The sequence below is a fragment of the Ceratotherium simum genome, chromosome 9, assembly GCF_057802395.1.
Source record: "Ceratotherium simum simum isolate JZ-2026a chromosome 9, ASM5780239v1, whole genome shotgun sequence".
Classification (NCBI taxonomy): Eukaryota; Metazoa; Chordata; class Mammalia; order Perissodactyla; family Rhinocerotidae; genus Ceratotherium; species Ceratotherium simum.
This window is the reverse complement of record NC_141908.1, coordinates 49,006,091-49,029,620: the sequence shown is the minus strand read 5'-3', so window position 1 is coordinate 49,029,620 and position 23,530 is coordinate 49,006,091. Positions and strand designations below refer to the sequence as shown.

Sequence of the window (23,530 nt, the reverse complement as noted above, 5' to 3'; positions counted from 1 at the left end):
ACTCAGGTCTCTGTGACTCTAGGGCCTGATCCATTAACCACTGTTTTCCTACCTCTGAATCCATCTTCCAAGAGGCCACTGGTCCCCTTTTCTCCAGCACAGCACACCCACAGACAGATTGTCCCCAAGCAGTCTCTCTTGCCCTCCCTCTTCCCACACTACTGTTCACAGGCCTAAAGAGTGTGATATTTGGGGTGAGAACTGAAGGTCTATTGGGATGTGTGCTAGCTACTGTGACGGTATTAGGTATGTGCCTCTGTCCTGTCTCACTCATTCTTCGCTTAAGAACTCTGAGAGAGACGTTTGCTTGAGGTAGTGCTTGCAAGGCCAGGCTGAGCAAAGATTTGACCCCAAACATCAGTTTAGGCCCCTAGTGAATTAGTCTAGAATCTAGACCAGGGGTTAGCAAACTATAGCCCACAAGCCAAATCCAGCCTGCTGTCTGTATTTGTAAATAAAGTGTTACTGGAACACAGCCACAATCATTTCTTTACTGTTGTCTATAGCTGCTTTTGTGCTACATAACAAAATTGAATACCAGTTATTTCAGAGCCCATATGGCCTGAAAAGCCTAAAATATTTACTATCTGGATCTTTACAGAAAATATTTGCTGACCCCTGATCTAGGATGTGGGGAAGACTTTCTTTGCTCAGGTAGGAAGATCTCTGGTGAAGGTGGTCTTAACCCAAATTAGACCACAAATATTGTTCTATCTGTTCGTCTTATCACTTCCTAGGTGTAGAATCTCATTTCTTTCATCATCATCATCACTATTATTTATGTGGCTGGCATTCAATTAATCACCTTTACACATATTATCTCATTTAATCCTCATCACAATTTCATGAGGCATATGCTATCATCATCCTTGTGTTACAGATAAAGAAACTGGGGCTTGAAAGATTAATGTGCCCGTGGGAGGAATTACCTGCTGTAATTAAGGACAGGAACAAGAAGGGCAGACGAATAGAAGATGTTTGTCCCCATAGATAGAGTAGGGAATTCAAGGAGAAGGAAAAAGGGGCCTGGCCCATGTCATCCTGATGTGTGGAATGTAAAGGTTACTGGAGAGGGAGGGAGATGGCTGGAAGGCTCTGAGAGGCCCCATGGTCAGGCCATAAGGAATAAAGAGAGTGGGGAGAGAGTCAGGAGTATTTAGCCCCGATGTGATATAACCAGTGGGAGAATCCAGCTCATGGAAACCACCACAGACTAGGATCATTTGATTACATGGAAACCACCACAGACTAGGATCATTTGATTACGTGGAAACCACCACAGACTAAGATCATTTGGTTACCTGAAAAAGATAACATTCCCACAGAAGCCAACCTTTAGCTCAGCAAATAACTCCAGTCCCCACTAGATGGTGGCCAATGAAACATCCTCCATGGGAGTCATGTGACTAGCACCCATTCTTTGGTTGAAGGGGTGGGGAGAAGGAGTCTTGTGTTCCTCCTAGAGGCCAATCTAAGGAATTGCCTCATTGCCTCTTAATAAACAGAGTGCTATTTGCCAGGAATATCTGGTACTGATTAGGCAGGCTTCCCCTAACTTAGCGAGATGGCTGGGTTGGTGAGTCAAAGGATAGCTTCCCAGCTCTGCACAGGAATCTGGTCACTCCACCTGCATGCAGTCAGCAGCAGATGAGCCTGGGAGCTAGAAAGAGCGTCAGTCAAGAACCTGGGTACAAATACTGCTCTACCACTTAATACATGTTGTGACATAGGGGTAAGTTAGGTAACCTCCATACACCTCGGTTTCCTCTTCTAGTGTAAGAATTAAATGAAGTAATGCAGGTAAAGCACTTAGGAACATATCTTATTATTATTGTTATTATTATGCTAGTAGTGGTGTAGTGGTAGTAGAGTAGTACCAGATCAGCATTGCATGTACCAGTGTCTCAGACAGTCAAGCTAACGGTAGTGTTTTTATTGTTTTCAGTGACCCTTTAACCAGAAAACCATTATAAGGCTGTTTATGTAATGAATCAAATTATCATCTCACTGTTCTAACCCACTCTATGTCTACAAGCTGCCTTGCTTAGACCTCTTACTCATTTCAAAACATGTTCTTTGTAGAAGAGTGATATTCAGCCAAAAATAATGTAGTCTTTTAAATCAGTAGAAAAATTGGAGATGCCTTACAGAACAAAAACTATTCCACGTGTTTCCAAAGAGCTACTTAGCTTTCAAATTCCCACGCAAGAGTGTTTCTGAGAAATCCCCGAGTTTACATGCATAGTCCAAACGATAGTGAGCACTATTGACGAATTGACAAAAACACATGAAAACGATGTCTATCTCTTTTCATTTCAGATTTTCCTTGGTGTCGTAGTAGGAGCTTTAAATCTTGGCAATATGTCTTCTTGTTTGGAAGCCTTTGCAACTGGACGTGCAGCGGCCACCAGCATTTTTGAAACAATAGACCGGGTATGTAGGAAGTAAAGGCCATTAGCAGGTTGGGGGTGGGGAGAGGAATGAACTTCTGAGGAATTTACCCTCAATGTTAAAAAAATATGAGGAGCTATCACAATTCTTAATTCAACAATACTTAATAGGTGCTGTTAGGAGCCAGACTCCATTATGAGTTGGGAGAGCAAGAGTGAAATAGAACAAATAAGGCCCCTGCTCTCATACCATACTGAGAAACAGGCAATAAAGAAGTAGGCACAGTCAAAGAAAGAAAATATTAGACAGTCATAAGTACAATGAAGGAAATAAAATAGGTCAAGGTGACAGTAATTGGGGTGGGGGAAGGAGTCTTTAAATTGAGTGATGGTGACGTCATCTTGGAACATGTAATATTTGAGCTGAGAAGCAAAGAAGGGGAATCAGCCATGCAAAGGGGACCTGGGGGGAGGAGTGGTGCAGGGAGGTGAGAGCACGGAGGGTATTCAGAGAAGAGAGACCTCCAGGTTGGAAAAGGGCTTAGTGAGTTCAAGGAACTAAAACAAGGACTAAATTTCAGTTGGTGTGACTGAACAGAGTGAACAAGGGACAGAGGCTGGAGAGATTGGAAGGGGCCAGATCATGCAGGACTTTAAGGCCAGGTTCATAAGATTGGATTATCCTCTAAATGTGACAGAAAGTCTTTACAAGCTTGTAAAGGACCCTGGTAGCCTGGCTGAGATTTTCCTGGTTAATCTATTGCAACACATTGGTGGTCAAGCTAGAGAGTCAAAATCCAAGAACAGAAGGTGGAAGATGGCAATATATTGTTCTTCCTCTCTGAAAAAATGCCCTGGGCTAAGAGTTAGGAGCCCTGGAAATCCAGAGGTGCTTCGTGGGTCCCCTAAACCATAAGTATTTTTTGTTAAACAATGAGGCTATTACCTGCCTGAGAAAACTGCTCATCACTATATCTGTCTTATATTTTGGGGTTTCATATATTGGAGTATAAAGAGGTTGTTGAAAACCACACAGAAATGTTGAGCAATTCAAATTCTACCCCATTTTTAGGGTTCTTATATGCTCAAATAAGATGATGAGTTGAAAACACCCCTGAAGCTTTTTAGAAACAATTAAGACATTTAAAAATTATTTTATTATCTTTACTAGAGACCCAAGAAGAAGAAAGTAGATTACACTATAGCCTCAAATAGAGATATGATGACGAATTTCTCTCACTAGTGTGGAAGAGGGAAGAAGCTGACCGTAAAGTGTTCTGGTAGCAGGAGATGGCCCTCACTCTTGTCTGATTAACTGGAATGGTTATGTTCTAGGGGCTCACTACTAACAACAACAGAGGTGAAATTCAGCATATCAGTTGAAAGTTGGTAGTATTTGAAGACACCACTTGAGGATATTCAGTTACTTTTAATCATCGTCTACAATAGATACTCAAATGTAGAGTACTACTGGACCCCAGCTTGGTTGACTAGTTGTATGTGGCCTTAGGCAAACTATTGAAGCTTTCTGAGACTCCTCTACTTCCTCAAGCGAAAAAATGTCTAGTTAGGTTAGAGTGACAATTACATAAATCAAGAAAAGCATGTTAAAACACGTTGTACATTGTCTTCCATGATATCTTAATAATATAACAATTCATAATAATATTAATATATTATATACTAATATATTAATTATGTCAATACTATATATTATATTATTATGTAATAATATAATAGTATGTCATAGTATTGTATCAATAAATAATAAAGCATTAAATTGCATTTACTAATGTAATAATACTATATATTAATTGACATATTTTATATTAATTATAATTAATCATATTAATTATTTGTGTATGCTTGATTAAATATCAATATATCATATATGTAATGTAATATATTAATGCTATTAATATATAGTAATATATCCCATATTAATATCTCAATAAATGGTATTATTATTATTATTAATAATTATTTAATGTGAAAGTAACTTATCTTTAGCATAGCTCTGAAATGTTTTACCTGCTTATTGTTCTGTTTTATGAGTAAATTCAAACTGAGATGGACAGTAAATACATATAATACATGTAGTTGCTGTATCCCTTTTATATTCCACTCCAGAAACCCATCATCGACTGCATGTCAGAAGATGGTTACAAGTTGGATCGAATTAAGGGTGAAATTGAGTTCCATAATGTGACCTTCTACTATCCTTCCAGACCAGAGGTGAAGGTAAGTGCCAATCTTTTCCCCAGGAACAATGGCATTTTCTTCTTTGGTGAGTCATTTCCAGAGCCACAAATTACTTGTTTTTCCGAAGCATGACTCAGTTTCCAGGAACAAGGAACAGAAGCATGTTTATCCAGATGTGTCCTCAGGTGTTGTGTCTTTTCTCAGGTGACCTACCACAGTCCTTTGTGATAATAATAATGTGCAAATCCCTCTGCCAGGAACGCAGTCTGGCACACATTCAGGTGAGGTCAACTGTGATGCTCTGTTGAAATGAGTGGCAAGTCCTGTCGTTGTAAGCACAAGCTAAATAAACTGCAAGGCAAGCAGAACAATCAAGAAGTACAGCTTTGTCAACCACCTCCTTAGAGACTGCAGAAGGCGGAGCACGCTCAGTGGGTAGGGCCTGAAGTGGCAAAGGAAAGGTGCTGTCTTTGTCGTTTTGTACTTCCCGTCTGTACCTTCACAATGGTCACTAGGTCCGTCCTTGGAGGAAAGGTAATCTTGTGATACTATGCTCCCGCGCCTTGTACTAGGTGATTGTCCCGGGCATGTGGTGAAGAAAATGTACAGTTTTCCTGCACCTGCTGAGCAAGTATCTTTCAAGGCAATCACTCTATAGGAAAATTAGGATCTACTCCCCCTGAATGAATTGGCTTTGAAATGAGACTTATTCTTCATTTTTAACAGACTATCTCTAGCCACCCTTTCTTAATAATATTTCTGTTATCCGCACAGAACTGAATCCCATGCAACTTAATTCTGATACTACATGCCTATAATGTAGGTAAATATATATATACACATGCACATACACCATACATATACATAACATAGGGACATATGTATATTCTGATTACATTTCTAAGGTATCTTTTTGATTAATGTTATATATCACATATGTATGTAAACTTTAAATGTCATAACATATGTAAAAGTGCTTTGTGAAATATAAATCATAAGATAGTAGTCCCTCAGTAAAGACTTTTGAATGGATGGCTAAAAAAGTCCTTTATAATATCTGTTCAGAACCAACTCATAATAGCTGTTCAACAAATACTGGTTGAATTGAAACACATTTATTTCATTTCTGTTTTATCTTCTATTCCCAATACCTAAGTTTGTTTTAGTAAAATCTTCTTACTTAGACCCATAAATATTCTTCATTCATCTCATGAGTAAGTATTTAGCTCTGCTAGGCGCTACATTGTACTGGGGCTATAATATAAAAAAGTACACTCGATGCCTGCCCGCCCTGGGGGAGCTTACAGTCCTATACAGTCCAGTGAGTGGAAATGTATTTGCAAGCCTGATTCTCTTGTGTGAAATGAAAGACACGTGAGATTTTGTCACATAGAGGACCCCAAACCACCTTTACATAGTAAGTACAAAAATCACCACTGAAGTGGTGAAAATATCCAACCGATCGTTATGAATTAGTTTCTTGTTCGTCCAGACTTCTCAGCGTTCAGTCCCTGCCTTTAACAGTGCTTTGTAGCTAGCAAACACCACAAACGTTTGTCAGGTAAAGTTATTCAAGTAGTATTTTCGTACACGATACAAGTATATGACAGCTTAAAATTTGCAAATTGGTTTATTATTAATCTGTGATCAGTAAATTAGTATTATATTTCTGACTAAATGGCTTTCTTCCCTCAACTAATCGAGACAGTCTCCCTGGGGTGTCCTAGTATTTCAGAAGTGTTTTAAATTAGATTCTGAAATATACTTTTAAAAGTTAGCATGACTTATTTATTTCAGTAATGTTACAACACAACATTTTATTTGTTGGCTGCAGCTATCAGTTAAATAATAACTGATGTGCTAAATACTAAAACCTCATCCTAGGCACTGTTTACTGATTTACTGGTTATTGAAGGATATCGATGGATATCGCTTTGGGGGCATAACCAAATAGATACATGGTGTCTTCACAAAGCATCCTAACTTGTAGCCTAATTGCTGACAATCTGAACATTGTTCTTTTTTTTTCTCCATAGATTTTAAATAACCTCAGCATGGTCGTTAAATCAGGGGAAATGACAGCTGTGGTGGGATCCAGTGGAGCTGGGAAAAGCACAACACTACAGCTCATTCAGCGATTCTATGACCCCAGTGAAGGCATGGTGTGTGTCTTCCAGAAACTTTTCAATACATGGAGACAGGAGATTGCAAATGATGATATAGTGGTCAAGCACAAAGGCCTAGCATACACTAAGACCATCCTGACATGTGTAGTTGACTTAATGAGTTTTGACTGAATTGACTGGACTAATTCCCTGCATAGTGGTCATGTTCAGTGAATTACCAACCCATTCACTCAGTGATGCAACTGAATGTGCAGATATATTCAAAATGGTATTGCTGCCTCTTCATTGAACTAACATTTCCATTTCTTTCTTCACATTGTGACATAATCATTATTGTTTCCTAAAGTTCTCCAAATGCTAAAGATAGGAAACCTCACATGGCTAGAATTCACAGAAAACAGCTCTTGATTACTACTTGGAGAAGTTAGGTTTAAAAAAATATATACATAATTTCACAAACTATGTGGTCTCTTTTTCCTTGTGTTTATTTGACTATAAACATAGACTGAAACTAAGAAAATAAATATTAATAATTGGCATTTATTCATTACATATTATATGTCAAGTACTTTATAAAACTGGTTACTTACTTTCACAATGATCCCCAAAGGTAAATATGCCCATTTTAGAAATGAGGAAGCAGAGAGTAATAGAGAGATTGAGACTTGCCCCAGGTTTAAACCCAGGTCTGTTGGATGCCAAAGGCTATGCTCTTTTCACTCTGTCTCAAAATCATTCTTGCCAACATCTCCTTGATGCCTTGAGATAGAATCATTTGACCGTATATTAAATGGCTTCAATGCAACGAGTTTCTGTAATGCACGTACTGTTACACTGACATGGCAGACATAATCGAGTTTTCCTTTTTCACAGATATTTCATTCTCGGATTGGGTATTCTCTACTATATACCACCATAACTACACTCTGAATATATAGAAATCATGGTTTCTTGATGTAAAATTTTCATGTTTTTGCTAATAGTAATTTTTATTTGCTCATGCTGCTTACACTTTCAATTGCTTTTGAACAGCAAAATGTTATTTGATGAATCTGGCCAGAAAGTAAGATTTTACTATAAAACACATATACAAGATAAGGATCATTACTTATTGTCATTGTATCCTTTTGAAGTCCATTTTTGGTCACAAGTCAAAAGATAATAAAAATATTCAAAGTATGGTAAATAACTGACTCTACTATTTAATGAGGAATTGAAACTTTTCCATTCCTGGACCAATAGTGTTAAATCAAGTGACCTTTACATCATTTGTGTTTCTGCAATGAATTTTCCTACAGCTATACTTGATTTCAATTATATATTGTCATCCTTATATTAACAACCACAGTACAAGAGGAATAGTTTCTGTTACAATTTTGTCAGTCTCTATTTTTTCTCCTTGTAGGTCAAGTACACCATAGTATTACGATTCAGAAGGGGTCTAAGAGATGTGATGTTCTGCTCCTGTTCTCCAGGTGACTTTGGATGGCCATGACATTCGCTCTCTTAACATTCAGTGGCTTAGAGCTCAGATTGGCATAGTGGAGCAAGAACCCGTTCTGTTTTCCACCACCATTGCAGAGAATATTCGCTATGGCAGAGAAGATGCAACGATGGAAGATATAATCCGAGCTGCCAAGGAAGCCAACGCCTACAACTTCATCATGGACCTGCCACAGGTACCCCTAGCCTCTCATTCCAGAGGGAAACCCAGAAGTCATAGGAGGAAAAAAGTCACACAATAATATGCATTTCTTTTCGTTTGAATCCTAGATCATTAAACTCTTAATGTCGTGTTTTACTTTCATGCCTGGAAATGTACCATGAGTTTTCCCCTTTGTCTGAAAACATGTTGTTACTATATTAAAAATCTAGCAAACTGGGGAACTTTCTTTTAAAAGCTCCCTTTGACATATATACAATTTCCTTATTCCATCTATTAAGCATTTTTCTATGCAGATGATAAATTTGTCATGTGGCAGTAACTTGCACAATGTTTTTTTGATGTCTACCATTGTCACTGTTCTTTAATTTTCTTGTGCTTAGGCAGCTAATATTGTGTCCTCAGTACTGCATCCCACATATTAAACAATTCCGCATTTATCTTCATTTTAAACAACGACAACAGAAACCAGCTCCTTATACTTATAGCATACTTATATGGACTTTGTGGCCAATGGTCTGCTACATCCAAGAAGAGTTATTATTACTAGTTAACACATATATAGTGCTTACTACGTACCAGGCACTGTCTTAAGCACCTTACATCTATTAACTCATTTAACCCTCACAAGCATCCTGTCAGGCAGCTACTATTATTATCCCTGTCTATAGATGGAGAACTGAGGTTCCCAGGGGTCAAATAACTTGCTCAAGGAAGGAGAGACAAAGTTCACACCCGGGTGGTCTGGCTCCAGAGTCAGTGCTCTAGAACGCTTCCTCTTCGGCCTTCTAAATTACCTGAATAGGATTGCAGCTGTGTGTGATATAGTCTAGTGGTTAAAGCGTATAAAGCTTTAGAATCAGACTGCCTCCATACAAGTCCCAGCTTCTCCACTTGCAAGCTTTATGAACTTGGGCAAGTTACTTTACCCCTTACACCCCAGCATTTCCAATCGAGGAGAACAGCAGTACCTACATCATGGGGCATCTGTGAGGACTAAATGAGATGATATGTGTAAAGAGCTCAGCTCCATGCTTTATACATGGTAGGTGCTCAACTCATGTTGGCTAATAATAAGCAAAATAAGAGTCTGACAACAATGCCTCATTGTGAGATGCCAACGTAATGCTAGACATGCACGATACTCAGCAACTATTTGCTGTCGATGGTAATGATTATAAAGCTAGTGTGAGCTTTTGTTCATGGTATAGAGACAGTGTTAGCATTGCATTTTGCTGTGTTGTCTAGCTAGAGAAAAGAGACAAGGATTTGATACATGCTTTAATCCTTTAATATGGATTTTCGGGACCCTGATCAACTTTTACTTTAGTGGAAACATTTTATTTGTAGCTGAGCTAAAGAGAAACATTTATACAGCCCAGTGAACCTGGGAATGAAAGAATAAATCAATTTCTTTACCTTACACACAAATATCGATTAGACAATAAGCTGTTTCAGGAAAGGGTATTTCTTTCAGTGAAAGTTGGACCCGTGAAAATTCATGCTTGAGGAGGAAGCTAGAAAGGACCTCATAATGGAGCAGTGTCAGGAGCCATCAAATTCTTCCTTTTCATTACTGATGTCATCTTCTTCCTAGCAATTCGACACTCTTGTTGGAGAGGGAGGAGGCCAGATGAGTGGCGGCCAGAAACAAAGAGTAGCCATTGCTAGGGCCCTTGTCCGAAACCCCAAGATCCTGCTGTTGGACATGGCCACCTCAGCGCTGGACAATGAGAGTGAAGCCATGGTGCAAGAGGCATTGAGTAAGGTTTGTTGAAAGTCTGAGTTCACTGTACAGGTCCGTGTGGAAATGCTTGTGTTGCTGTAGGAAACACAGCTCATTGAGAGAGGAGAGAGAGACAGAGAGAGGAGAGAGAAAGAGAGAGAGAAACACTACGTGAGTCAGTGTATCTAATTTGATTGTCTAAAAATTACTGACTGGCTACAATGTTCCTCACAGCTGAATAGAAGACAGCATGATGTGCTTCCAAAAGCTGCACATTTAAAATCTTGTTTAGTCTACCTTATAATATGTGATTTAAAATTTTTCCTTTTTTGTTTTTAGCTGTTAATTAATAGCAGAAACTGGACCAATGTGTGATGGTGTTTATGACCATGAGAAAGTGTGCTGGCCTTTTCTAATGTCTACACGGCCTCTTTAAGGATTTTCCCAGGGACTGAGGCTCTGACTTACCTGTGGATTCTGAGATGATCCAAATGTCAAAGTTAGCTCTGTCTTACGGTCTCATTTAATGGCTCACTGTACCTTCTTGCAGATTCAGCATGGACACACAATCATTTCAGTCGCTCATCGCCTATCCACAGTCAGAGCCGCAGACGTCATTATTGGATTTCAACATGGTACAGCAGTGGAAAGAGGCACCCATAAAGAATTGTTGGAAAGGAAAGGAGTTTACTTCACTCTGCTGACTTTGCAAAGTCAAGGAGATCAAGCTCTTAATGAAGAGGACGTAAAGGGCAAGTGTCTTTTCCATTATGCTTGTACATTATGCTAAATAGTTAGCATATGTAACGCTTTATGGATATTAATGCATTTTAGTATACACTGTCTTGTTTGTTCTCCCCACAGCCCTGGGAGGCATTATATAGACGATAAAGAAAAGAACAGAAACTCAGGAGGTTTAGTTATTTGATCAAGTCATACAGTAAAACCCAGGTCTTCTGTGGAAGAACTTTCAATTCCTTCCCCTTTTCCCTCCTGCACTTTGCAAATAGGAGAGGCTTCCTAGAGTGTCCTGCACACAGTAGGATCTCTCTTCTGATTGGTTGAGTGAATTAGTGACTAAAAAGTTTTATGCTTATTTTCACTGATGTAGATAGATAACTTCTGGCCCTAGTGCACCTTCTCTTTTTCAATCTGAATTTTCACATTTGGTGGTTTATCCCAACCTATCTTAACCAACCACTTCAAACTCTCTCTACCATATCATATCTGGATTTGTGAACTCCATTGGGTATGATGACATTGAACACGTGATTTATTCTGAAAAGATTTTTTAAAAATTTGGTGTCTATCATTTTTTTCCCACTTCTAGTGGGCTTCCTTTAAGTTTTTTATGATTCATTTAGGCTGCAGCTATGGGATATCTATTTCTGTGCTGACAACAGATAGACTATCTACAATTCAAAAGATTCAATCTTGCTGAGTATTTTGAAATTTTTTGTGCTGAGTTTCATTTACTGCACTAAAGTTAATAGAATGTTTTAGCATCAGACATAGTAACAATATGCTAGGCAAGCATAGTAAATAATTTTATTGTTATATGGTTCTGCTTATTGTATACACTAAGGAATCACTTGTGTTGTGTTGAACAGGAAAAGACGAAACTGAAGGTGCCTTACTTGAGAGAAAACAGACCTTTAGCAGAGGGAGCTACCAGGCTAGTTTAAGGTAAGGTCAAGCCATGGGGCAGGTTTTAAAGTTTTCAATTCTTCCTAGGAGCCCTCTGCAGTTATGATCCTCAGGCAATATCTCAGGTACCACAAGGAGAGCCCAGGTCTAGTGTAACACGAACACGTAAATGAATCCTTGGCTACTATACTGACATTTCTGTCTCCAGTTCATGGAGATTTTTAATTTGAACTTTATTGGGGATGGGGTCATGATAGAGATGCTCTATACTTAAAATGTTGTTTATTGAGCTTAGAAAGGAAAATTTTTTAAAAATTCTGTGTTGAGTCTTGTCCCCAAAGCTACCTGTGGTATGAAGCACTGTCTTATGTGAAGGTCAAGTTCACGTCTTTAGCTCCATTCTTTAACCTACTGAGCTGGAATAGATTTACAACATATTTCTAATGTATTTTCTGATGCTTAAAGAGAATTTTCCTAAACATGAACCATTTGTTTTTTTGTGGATCAATATGTGAGTATTCACTTTCAAAACACACTTTTGGCCTATGCTATGGCAAGACTGTAACTTTTAGTCTTCCATCCTGGTTTAAGAGTTTCAATAAAATAGTTCCTTCAATGTAAAAAGTTTGTGTATTTAGAGGAATTCTTAATACACAGGAGAAGTTGTCTGTATTTGTGAAAATGTTATTCAAGATTTTTGTTTCATGTTAGGCGACTATTGGTAAGCAATGGGCTGACAGCATATTTCTCTACCATTGTCCTTACCTTTTCTAGGACATTTAATTCAAGGCTGTGCTCTGAGCAAAGGCTCAGTTGTAGGACTTGCTCATTCAAGATAGTGAATTGTTCATTGAAAAATGGTTAAAAAGGTTTAAAATAAAACATTCATGCAACAGCTCCAAGTAGTTCAAACACAGATTTATTTATTTTTAATATTCAAAGAATAATTTACTGAGTTTATGCTTAGGGTTCTTTATTTTTCCTTTTGAGACCAGGTCTATTCAGAAAATTTTCAAGAAATGCTAGTTTTAATTAATTTATTGAATTTGGAAAATAATAAAGCAATAGCTTCAAGTTACTCTATAAAGTAAAAGCTATAAAAATTGCCTAAGAGACTGGCAATTGCCTAATAATATTGCCAATTTTTATAGACATCTTGCATTACATTTAATCTTGTTTTTCTGACTGGAATAAAAAAAATTAAATTATAAGGGCCATTAGAATCACAACCTGAAGATACCAGCTAACTTCTTAAACACAGAGAATGACTCAGCATCTCTTTTTATCACTAGGTTAAAGGTTGCGAAGAGGACGTGTATCTCATGGTCTGTCAACAAGAAAATAAATAATTTCTTAACTTTTCAGATGAACGAAATTCTCCTTGTTCTAAGTATTTTACTTACAGTTCATTATTAGGACCAGATAATCATTTTTAATATAAACATTTCATATTTGGCTATTAGTTCTCACAAATTCTACCTTTTGGTGACTAGGATGAGAAATCCAGAAATACAAGCTATACCCAGAAAGTAGCTATTAACCTCCTGCAGAGAAAGATTTACAAGTTTGAGTAAGAAGGTCTGTTAAAAATATCTCACTGTGTATGCTGACAGAGATTTTGCTAAAAGATGACTAAATGAAATGTTAATTTGTATGTTATTTCCTTAGCTTCAGTCTTTCTGATGGCTAAGCCCCTCTTTAGTAATATATTTTAGGTTCAAGGACAATTTAATAGATAACAGTAATTAATTTTCTAAATAATAATGTTGGGAGAGACAGAGCTTTTATTCCCTGAATTAATTATTATTTGCAGTGAGAAGTGGTACACAGCTTCTGAGAAAGGGAGAGGCAGATGCTATAGGTTTCTGAAAAGGGGTGTTTATGGTAGAGCGGTGGGGAAACCATATGGCAGGTAGGGCAACTGCCTAGCACCCTTACTGCCCGTGGTCTCACTGGGACAGCCTATGCTAGATAGGTGGAAGGGTTTGGGGAATAGGGAGAGAGAGAGAGACTTAAGAAATATAAGACTAAAATAGTAGAAATCCGAGGGGACAAGGATTTAGGTCTTCCCATGCTCAGAACTAGGAGGTAATCAACTATATTTTGATGCCCTCTCCTTCTCCACATACACCTACTTTGGCTTCCAAGGCTCTGGGTTTGCTTTTTAGGTCCATGACCTTAAGTCTCAGCCCTGTCATGCACTCTGCTCCCTCCAGTTGGCGTATGCCTACTCCTCACACCTTCTGGAGAAGACAACTTGACCTTACTTACCTAACCCTAAGAAACGACTCTGTTGTTGTAGAGTTTCAGGTCTAATGGGAGGGAACTGGAGTGTCCCAGAGGCCAGTTTGGTAGCAGGGAGTAGGAGTGAGGAGTGGCTTTATGCCTGATCATAATGAGACCTGGCAACAGTTTGAATGTGCAAGAACAAGGAAGACAGAAGACTTGAGATAAATGTGCCTTGTTGAACCTGGGTGACTAAGAGGATGGCAATGCCATTAACAGAATGTGGGAACAAATTAAAATAATTAGGTTGATGTGTTACTGCCTTCACAAGAAGGCTAGATGAGTATATATAACAGACATGCACCACCTTGATAATAGTTTTAGTCTAATCTCACCTAAATACAAATGACAGAGAGAGACTTGGGAATGGTTCCATCTAGATTGCACTAAAACAGTTGATGCAGGTCTCCTACTCTCTAACATCTCTCTCGACAACATATTACTTCAGATTAAGTGCTTTGATAATGTAACTTCCCTCCTCTCAAGTCTTCAGCATTGCCTCTCACACTTAAGACTCTATTTGCAAATAACTAGAAACCTAACCCAACCTGGTCTAACCTTTAAAGGGAGAGAATCTGTTAACATAACTAAATAGTCCAAGGATGCTTTGGCTTCAGGCAAGGCTGGGACTTCAGTGATACTTCCAAGATACATATAGATTCCCCCTCTTCCCTTCTCAACTCTCGTTTTGTTCACTATTGGCTTCATTTTTCAGGAAGCTTTTCTCTTTAAGGGTCTCAACATAATTGCCAGCAGCTCCCAGTGCCATATTCTTTCAAGTTTAACTTAGAGGAGAGTAGGAGTCTCCGTCCCAAAAAATCTAAGGAAAAAAAACAAAGCAACCTGAACCAATCACTTCCCATATCTATCCTGTACTTACTGTACTAGTAACCCTGTTTTCTCCTGTCTCCATGCTTCTGTTTACACTGTTCTCTCAGTCATAAATGCTCTTCCCTCTAGCCTACAAATACCCAAATCCCACCTTAGCCATCTCTTCCACAAAGCCTTTCATGGTAACACCTGCCATACATTTCTTTATTCAAACCTGCCTTACAGCATTTACCTCATTCTTCCTTACATCAAGGTTGGGTACACACGTTGCTCATCTATAAGATTTTAAGTTCTTTGAAGGAGAAGTCTGTGACTGACCAGTCTTTCTATGCCTCACAGCACCTGGCATTGCTTTGTATGTTGTAAGTGTCCAATAAGCCTCTGTTGAATGAATGAATGAATGAATGAATGAATTAAGCTAAATATATTTATTCATATTCATATGTATATGAATATGCTAAATGTATATGTATAAGCTAAATTATATTTCAGTAAGATATTTGTTAACTAAATGCATCCCTAGGGATGGTATATAGCCTGGGGAAAATCTCACTAGGGGCTCTATTTCATCCTACTTGCTCATTTGTATCGGAGTAGCATTATACTAAAGTAAACATCAGGTATAGACAGAGAGAGAGAAAGAGAGAGAGAGAGATCAAAGCTATAACCTACAACCAGAAGGGAGGTAGAGGCAATGGACCACTGCCATTACAGCAATCAGCAGTACTATGAGGATTTGGAATGGATTTGAGTCTTCAATCTTTTTTTTGGTGGACTAGTGGGACAACTTGGCCCCCCTTCTCTTCCTCCCTTCTTGAGTACACTCTGAAACAGGGTCTAGCTTGGGGCCCAGAGCAACCAACCTGATTAGCTTTGCCCTAAGAAGAGGTCTGTCAAACCTAACTAGGAAGCTCCTTTTTCTGGTTACCATGTGCCCTAGCAAACATTTCTGTTTATTTGACACATGTGATATAAACTTGGACACCAGTTGAGTCCTGTTCCAGCCTGCCCACCATCTACAGACTCTTTCATCTTTCTATTTACAGAGCTTCCATCCGGCAACGTTCCAAGTCTCAGCTTTCTTACCTGGCACATGAACCTCCATTAGCTGTTGTAAATCATAAGTCTACTCATGAAGAAGACAGAAAGGTCAGGCACCAGTCGCTCATGGGGGAATGGAAGAAGTCTCTTCTGGGGATTATTGTATGCCCTTTAAACCTGAGAATCCTGTATGAGTTTTCAAGGCCTATATCTAGTAAAAGTTTACTGAGTCAGACTAAATGGGAGAACCCATTAGGACATGATGAAAACTCTAAATTTTACACAATATTTTAAAAGAAACAGGTTTAAATTAACTGCTTTTAAGAATACATGGTAACAAAAACTAGAGTTTTTGTTAATTAGTAATTCTTAGACCATCCATTGAAATAAACACAGGGAAATTACATGTATCTAGCGGAGTATTTGATTATCTTGGTACCCTTTTAAAGTTTTTAAGGATATCTGAAAACATTTTTTTCCCTTATTTTTAAATCTCTTTCTTAAATTGTAATTGCCAAAAGTGTTTGATCAACAAAGGTATTTGATAAGGCTAGCCTTTATACAAGTTATCACAAATTTTGAATTAATGGGGGCTGATTTGGTCTTATGGACATCTGTTTACTTCATACAATTTTATAGTAAATGTTTTAGGATGTGTTTAAAATTAACACTATTAATTTTAACGTAATTCAAAATGACACAAAAATTGAAGAGATAGGAGAGGAATCAACACATATAGCCATATAAAACTTTCTTGATAAGGATGCAGGTATCAAAGCTGTTGTGGGCACAGTCTAACTTTCACACAAGGAGACCATCTCTCACCCTCAAAGCCTTTCTTAATCACCACACCTCATTCTTCAGCCCTGATGCTTTCACTTTCTATCCCCCATTATTCTTCGTTTGAATCTTTTCATAGCAATTTTCTTATTGAGCCTTATTTGAGGACATGTTATCTTATCCCCTTACCAAATTATGAGCTTCTTAAAGTTAATGACTATATATTATTTGTGCTTGTATCAACTTGGGCATCTACCCCAGTGCCCCGAGCCTAGTAGGACATCAGGATATTTTAAAACTAGGATGAAAAATTGAATTTCTACAATAAAATAAAGTCCAAACCACAAGATTTATCAAAGCAAATAAGTCAGAGGATATTTCAATTACAAGCACATCCGTTACGCATGATGTAATTTCAATTTGTCGTAAAAAATTTTGAACATGAGAATTCATTTTGGAAGTAATTATAAACATTGATTCACAATGACAAATTTCGAAAAAAGTACAGTACTATTTATGATCTTGTGACTATGACAGAAGGATTGTTAAGGCTCTCTTTCAGTTGTCACATGTTAATAATGAATAAATAGAGGTCTCAGTATCTAATAGAGTTGGTTTAAATAAATTTCATAGAAGAACACTTTTTCTCAGAAGCAGCAGGATGAATTGCAGTGAGAGAAACATATTTAGCAACCATGGTTGTTTACTGCATCTTGCCAGTAAGGACTCAACTCTTCTTCTAGTTCTCAAAATGGGCGTTTCATTTATGTCCATGGTGCTGCCACTAACAACTACAAGATGCATTATATATGGAGTTTAACAGAGCTTCAAGGGAGAAAGAACCAAACACTACATTGAAATGTCAAACATGATAGCACCAATCCTATTCAATTTTTGCATTTTTATGTTTCTTTTCTTTCTAGTTTCTACGTAAACATTTGACAATAAAAGCAAGAGAGTTAGGAAGAAAGGAAAAGAAAATCTGATTTTGTTGTTGTTGTTATTGTTGAAGTTGCAGAGAACAATCAGATTCCCCAGAGACCTGGAGATCAGATTCCCATCGAGTTCTTATGATGCAGAGAAAACTCAGAAGGGAGTCATTTAAACAAAAGGAAACCTAAATCAAATACAGAGATTAGTTTTAGGGAAATAAAAATGCTCTGTGTAATAGTCTACTCATCAGCATTGTAAATTAGGATGGAACAATTAAACTCAATTACATGTAAACCAGTGTAATTTTAAAAGGATGCCACTTTATGTTTTCTCTCTAGTTAAGGGAGAGAAAGGGAGAAGGAGGAAAACAAAGACAGGGAAGCCAATGTGATTTTGCTAGCGCTCCAAGAGGAAAATGTCTTATGCTTGTATTAATATTGCTTGTTTGTATGATGATTATATTAGAGTCTCTTAGATTTAAGGAATTAAGTATTTTTAAAAAGGAAACAATAGAATTAGGGTTAATAAAATTTAACTTACCGAATTTCTAACACCAAGTAAATTTTAAAGTATTTTAATAGTTAAATTCTGCAACCGCAAGCACTTGCAAAATCCTTTCTTTTTCTCATTTTGATGGAGAAGCTCTAACCTTACTTTCTGTTAATTGGGAAATATTCTATCTTATGTGCAGTGCAAAAGGTTTACTTGCATAAAGGAGTTATCTCCACCTTGTGGTCTCTTAGAGTTTTGACTCTGAAAACTTAGGAGAGATGTTTTCGTAAGAAGTCTGTACTTCCAAACTCTAAGAGGGGTCTGACCCAAGGTCTCATGGTTAGCTGGTGACAGAACTAACACTACAGCCTGTTTCTCTTGCTCTCCAACCTGTGCTTTTGGCTCCCATAAATGGAGTCAGATCTTAGATATAATGCTGATAAAATTAAGTTTAGGATTAAGGGAAACCTGCAGGCTAGAGGTTCCAATCTCTGATATCTAGGCATCTTTTTCAAGGAAACTAAAAAACAAGGTAGAGGGATGGCCCGGTGGCGTGGTGGTTAAGTTTGCACGCTCTGCTTCGGTGGCCCAGAGTTTGCAGGTTTGGATCCCAGGCTCGGACCTACACACCTCTTATCAAGCCATGCTGTGGCGGTGTCCCACATGCAAAAAATAGAAGAGGACTGGCACAGATGTTAGCTCAGGGACGATCTTCTTCAAGCAAAAAGAGGAAGATTGGCAACAGATGTTAGCTCAAGGCCAATCTTCCTCACCAAAAAACCAAAAAAACAAGGTAGAGTATATATGAGATCAAGTCAAGGTCAAATATTAGAAACCCATCACTTCATCACAGGGAACTGTAAGATAGGCTTTAGGCATTGGTTAAGAGATAAGACAGAGACAGGACTTATAAAAATGACTATCAGTATTTGTTCATTTGGAGAATCACTACTCCTTTGTCATAGTTACCATTTCTTATCATCAAATCTTAAAGCCGTTATTGAGGCAGGCGACCCCAGTGGATTGGCATGAAGAAACCAGTGTAATAAAGTGTAGAAAGCAGGACATAAGATGTAAGTAGGGAGTTATATTTTCACTTGACCTACACAAGGAGATGGAAGGAAGGAAACTTGGAAAAGCTCAGTGTCTAGTATTGAACCATCTACATAGTAGGTGAACAAGCAGTATTTTTTTAAGTAAATGTTTTGTTGCATGTATGCACCATGGGCATAAAAGCTTCATTCATTCTTTCATCCAATAAACATTGATTGCACACCTATTACGTGCCAGGTATTGTGTTAGGAATGCAAAGATGAACAAGAGCCACTGTCCCTCTCCCTGCACTAGAGTTGCTGGCAGGATACTTCTTTACACATGATAAACAAATGAGCACTGTGCAACTTGACATTGCTACAATAGAGGCAGTAACTCTGCAGTGTGGAAACACGTGTACACTTTTATAATTTTATCTCCATCTGTGAGTTACTGGTGTGCTGTGAATTTATGAGTGTGTAAATTTTCCCCTATGCATATATTTATATATATATAAATATAAATATATGTAAATTTATATATATATAAATATAAATGTAAATATTATATATATAAATGTAAATATATATTTATTCTTTCCCTATATAGTAGGGAAGATGAATAAATTCATTTTTAGCTTTTAGATGAGTAAACATATCTTTAGCTTTGCCAAATCAGAGAATAAAACCCTTCCATACATAATGACTTTAATTATATTTTGTTTTCTTTTATTCTTCTATTATTCTTTTAGCTATATCAAATAAAAGTCAATCAAAAGTCTATTACTCAGGGACAGGTTTCCTAGTTTTTGCAACATTCAGGCTTGATAATCACATCTTTTTTGGGATTAAGGGACAGATTTCTTTAAAGTCAAACTTTTAGTGCAAGGGAACAAAATAAAATTATTCAACTTAATTAAATTTTGCCTCTTGTTAGTTTATCTTGGAATGATAACTTCTTGACAAAAGTTACTTCACATTGCTTTTAAATGTCTTAGCTTTTGTTGTAAGGGTTAAGTTTACTTTCAGGTATCAGAAGGCCAGGAAAATTTCTGTCATGTCAGGCTGTGAGTGGATCATCATGTGGGGTAGTGTTTCCAGGAAATGTTGGAGCTTAATATCCTTAGATGGTACAACACAGCTGACACTTTCAAAACGTAGAATCATGGAATCCTAGACATTTAATGCTGGAAGGAGTCTTGAAGATTATATACTGCTGAGGACCTCACAAACTGGGCTTTGTCACCAGAATTACTGGAGGAGTATTTTTTAAAACACAGATTCACACTTAGGCTTACTAACTTAGAATTTCTGGTAATGGAACCCAGGAATCTGTTTTGTTTTGTTTTGTTTTTTTGTGAGGCTATCAGCCCTGTGCTAACATCTGCCAATCCTCCTCTTTTTTTGCTGAGGAAGACTGGCCCTGGGCTAACATTCGTGCCCATCTTCCTCCACTTTATATGGGACGCCACCACAGCATGGCTTGCCAAGCAGATCCGAACCTGCGAACCCCCAGCCACCGCAGCAGAGCGTGCGCACTTAACCGCTTGTGCCACAAGGCTGGCCCCAGGAATCTGTATTTTTAATCATTGACCCACATGAGTCTGGTATGCATCCACATCTGGACACCACCACTGTCTCGGACTGTAAAGGGTCTGATATTTTGCTCGATTAGAAGTTATCAAGTTGGCCTGACACAATTTCATGGATGCTGGCAGAATACACAAGAGCCCTGGGTCAGAGACAAAAGACTTTATTACTCACAGTAAGAGCAGTAGCCAGAGTACAGCGTTTGCACTGGTTTCCCAGCCCAGTGCCTACTTCCCATAAGTTGATGCAAAGAGGGCTAGATGACACCAGCAAATGAAGGGGGCGTATGTTACAGGAAAGAAATCCCACCTTTGAGGAGCCTGACTCATTTATAACGGGCAGTAAGCACATGTGCCCTTTTCTTGGGATGGAGACACCATCTCTGTACTCCAAGGCTATTTGCTATGCAAACATCCTTGAAAAAATAGTCTAAACAAAGGTTCACATTGTCTCTGTTCACAAGATATGTAGAAACACAAGAGACCTATAGAGAATTATCTTTCCAAAACAGCTTAGTCCAACTCTCTCATTTTGAGGATAAGGTAATTGAGCCCCAGAGAACTAAAGTGCTTGGTGATGTATTTCATTGGTGGTCATGTGGCGCTCATCCAAGAACCCTGTTCTTTCTACACCTGTTCCACTCATGCTTTCCTAGATGCCCTTCTTCCTCTCTGGCATTGATTTCCTAGAGTTAGTAAGCTGTCAGAGATGAAATCATGAACAGAAGGATTTGCTGCATGAGCGAGTAGTAATGACAAGTGCAAACGTTGAGGGCAGGCCAAGAGAGAGCTTGAAATGGAGGCACTAACAAACCCATCACCAGTTGAGCTGCCTTCCTCCATCCTATTTGGCTTGCAACTATTATGACATGGACATGACGCCAGACTTATATTTAAATCGAATTGGTAATGTGGTCGTTGACTTTGTAATCAAAAGGAAAGTAGTTAAAGTTCCTCGCTATTGTCTGTTCCTGACATTCAGCTACCTAAAGGGTAAATTGCTATGTGTTAATGAAAAAGAGCGCCAATTAATAGTTTTGTAAGTCAATTTGCTATAGATATTTTTAGTATATTTTAATGGAAAAAGTAAAAAAAAAATCAATATAGATCCATATAAGCCATCTAAAATCCTTTCTCAAACAAAGTGGGTAACAAACTTGATAAATTATTGAATAAATGGGCCTAAAGACTGAGTAATATCTATAGCAGGGAAAAATGATAGTTAAAATAATGGGCTTCTGGATATAATATTTGCCTTTCAGAGAATAAAAATTTGCCAGCTCTGTCGCTTTAATGGCAACTAAAGAGGTCAGAATAGGGAAATATTGAAATAATTTTTACTGCTTGTGATGAAAATGTGGAATTCAGAAGTCCAAATGGATTACCATGTACTTCTGGGTACTAATTAAGAAACACATTACAGAAAACATGCAAATTATAACTGCTGACAGCACTTAATAAATTTTTAAAATTATTTTGCCTGTTTCAGATATACTGGCCTGCCTTAGAGCTTTAGCCAGTTACTAGATTATGATATTTATGAAGGATATATCCTGAAAATTTCGGAAGTCCTCAAATATGTAAATGTCACTAAAGCACAAAAATTTTTTTAAATTGGGGGGTTACTTTTCCTAAAGATCCAACATATGTATTAGAGTTAATCCATACATGATTATGAAATGAGAACTGCAAGCTCGCCTTCAGATGAGTAGTCCCTCTAGGCTTGGTCCCTTCCAAGTCACAGCATGGTCTCAAGCAATTCAAGACCATTTCTCACAAAATAACACATCACTGCACCTCATGGATCTTTGAGGTCACTCATAACCAACCAAACCATGACTTTTAAATCTGTGAGTGCCAAAGGGTCTGCTGTATAATAAAAGAGTATATGCAAAATATCTGTGTGTATGTTTCTGGGTGATTAACGTAACCCTCTCTCCCCTCAAGGACAAGGACATTCCTGTGGAAGAAGAAATTGAACCTGCCCCAGTTAGAAGGATTCTGAAATTCAATGCTCCAGAATGGCCCTACGTGCTGGTAGGGGCTGTGGGGGCAGCTGTCAATGGGACAGTCACACCCCTCTATGCCTTTTTATTCAGCCAGATTCTTGGGGTAAGCAAACAGCTGGACTAGTTTTATTCTCCTCATACCTTTTGTTTTTCTATCAGTGGATATTGTCATTTTTGAGAGGTTGGCTCTTTGTTTTAATGTATTTAGCTCTTTTTGGTTAGCTCTTTTTTTCTCATCGCTAAAGGATTAAAAATGCCTCGAGTCTCCATCACACACAAGGTGAGAAGGCGAAGCTGAGCGCTCTCATTTGGGCTGGCAGGACACTCGCGTAGTCATCCTGTCCAGAACAAACAGCACTATGGCTGCAAATTTAGTGTTAGAAGAGGGTAATGTACCTATATGCAAACCAAATCAGAATGCAAAGCAGGTTCTTTGAATAACACAAAAGGATTTTAGGGCCATTTTGATCTTGCTGAACAGCTGAGGTACAAAGTCTGACTTACAATAGCAGATGTTAGTGCATGTTGTATAATTCTCTGCTCCCCTGCTGATTGCACTATTGAAATGGGGAAGAGGGGAGGAAACAGGAGAAGGAAGAGAAAAGTAAAATAGCACGTGGATAAAGAATAAGCTTATTTCAATTTTTCACTTCCTAGGAGTTTTGATATTCTCTATCTGACTTTATTACTATAATAAAATAATGGTGATAATAATAATAATAACTACAAACATTGCTTAAATGCTAAGCACTTTATATATAATAGCTCACTAAACTTTCCTAAT

At 37.9% G+C, this 23,530-nt stretch overlaps 1 protein-coding gene across 3 annotated transcripts in view; it reads left to right on the top strand.

Annotated features, from left to right (window-relative positions):
- The window catches only part of ABCB11 (ATP binding cassette subfamily B member 11), an 80,170-nt gene that overhangs the window by 30,371 nt on the left and 26,269 nt on the right, over positions 1–23,530 (top strand). The window contains exons 10-18 of one of the 3 annotated variants that reach the window (XM_087434953.1): positions 2,320–2,433; positions 4,521–4,631; positions 6,629–6,754; positions 8,194–8,397; positions 9,979–10,149; positions 10,658–10,859; positions 11,724–11,793; positions 15,918–16,020; positions 22,685–22,849. In XM_087434953.1, the coding sequence (XP_087291079.1) occupies positions 2,320–2,433; positions 4,521–4,631; positions 6,629–6,754; positions 8,194–8,397; positions 9,979–10,149; positions 10,658–10,859; positions 11,724–11,793; positions 15,918–16,020; positions 22,685–22,849 (1,266 nt within the window). Of the gene's footprint in view, positions 1–2,319; positions 2,434–4,520; positions 4,632–6,628; positions 6,755–8,193; positions 8,398–9,978; positions 10,150–10,657; positions 10,866–11,717; positions 11,794–15,917; positions 16,021–22,684; positions 22,850–23,530 lie in introns of all 3 variants that reach the window. The other 2 variants (XM_014785878.2, XM_087434952.1) reach the window with 2 other exon arrangements.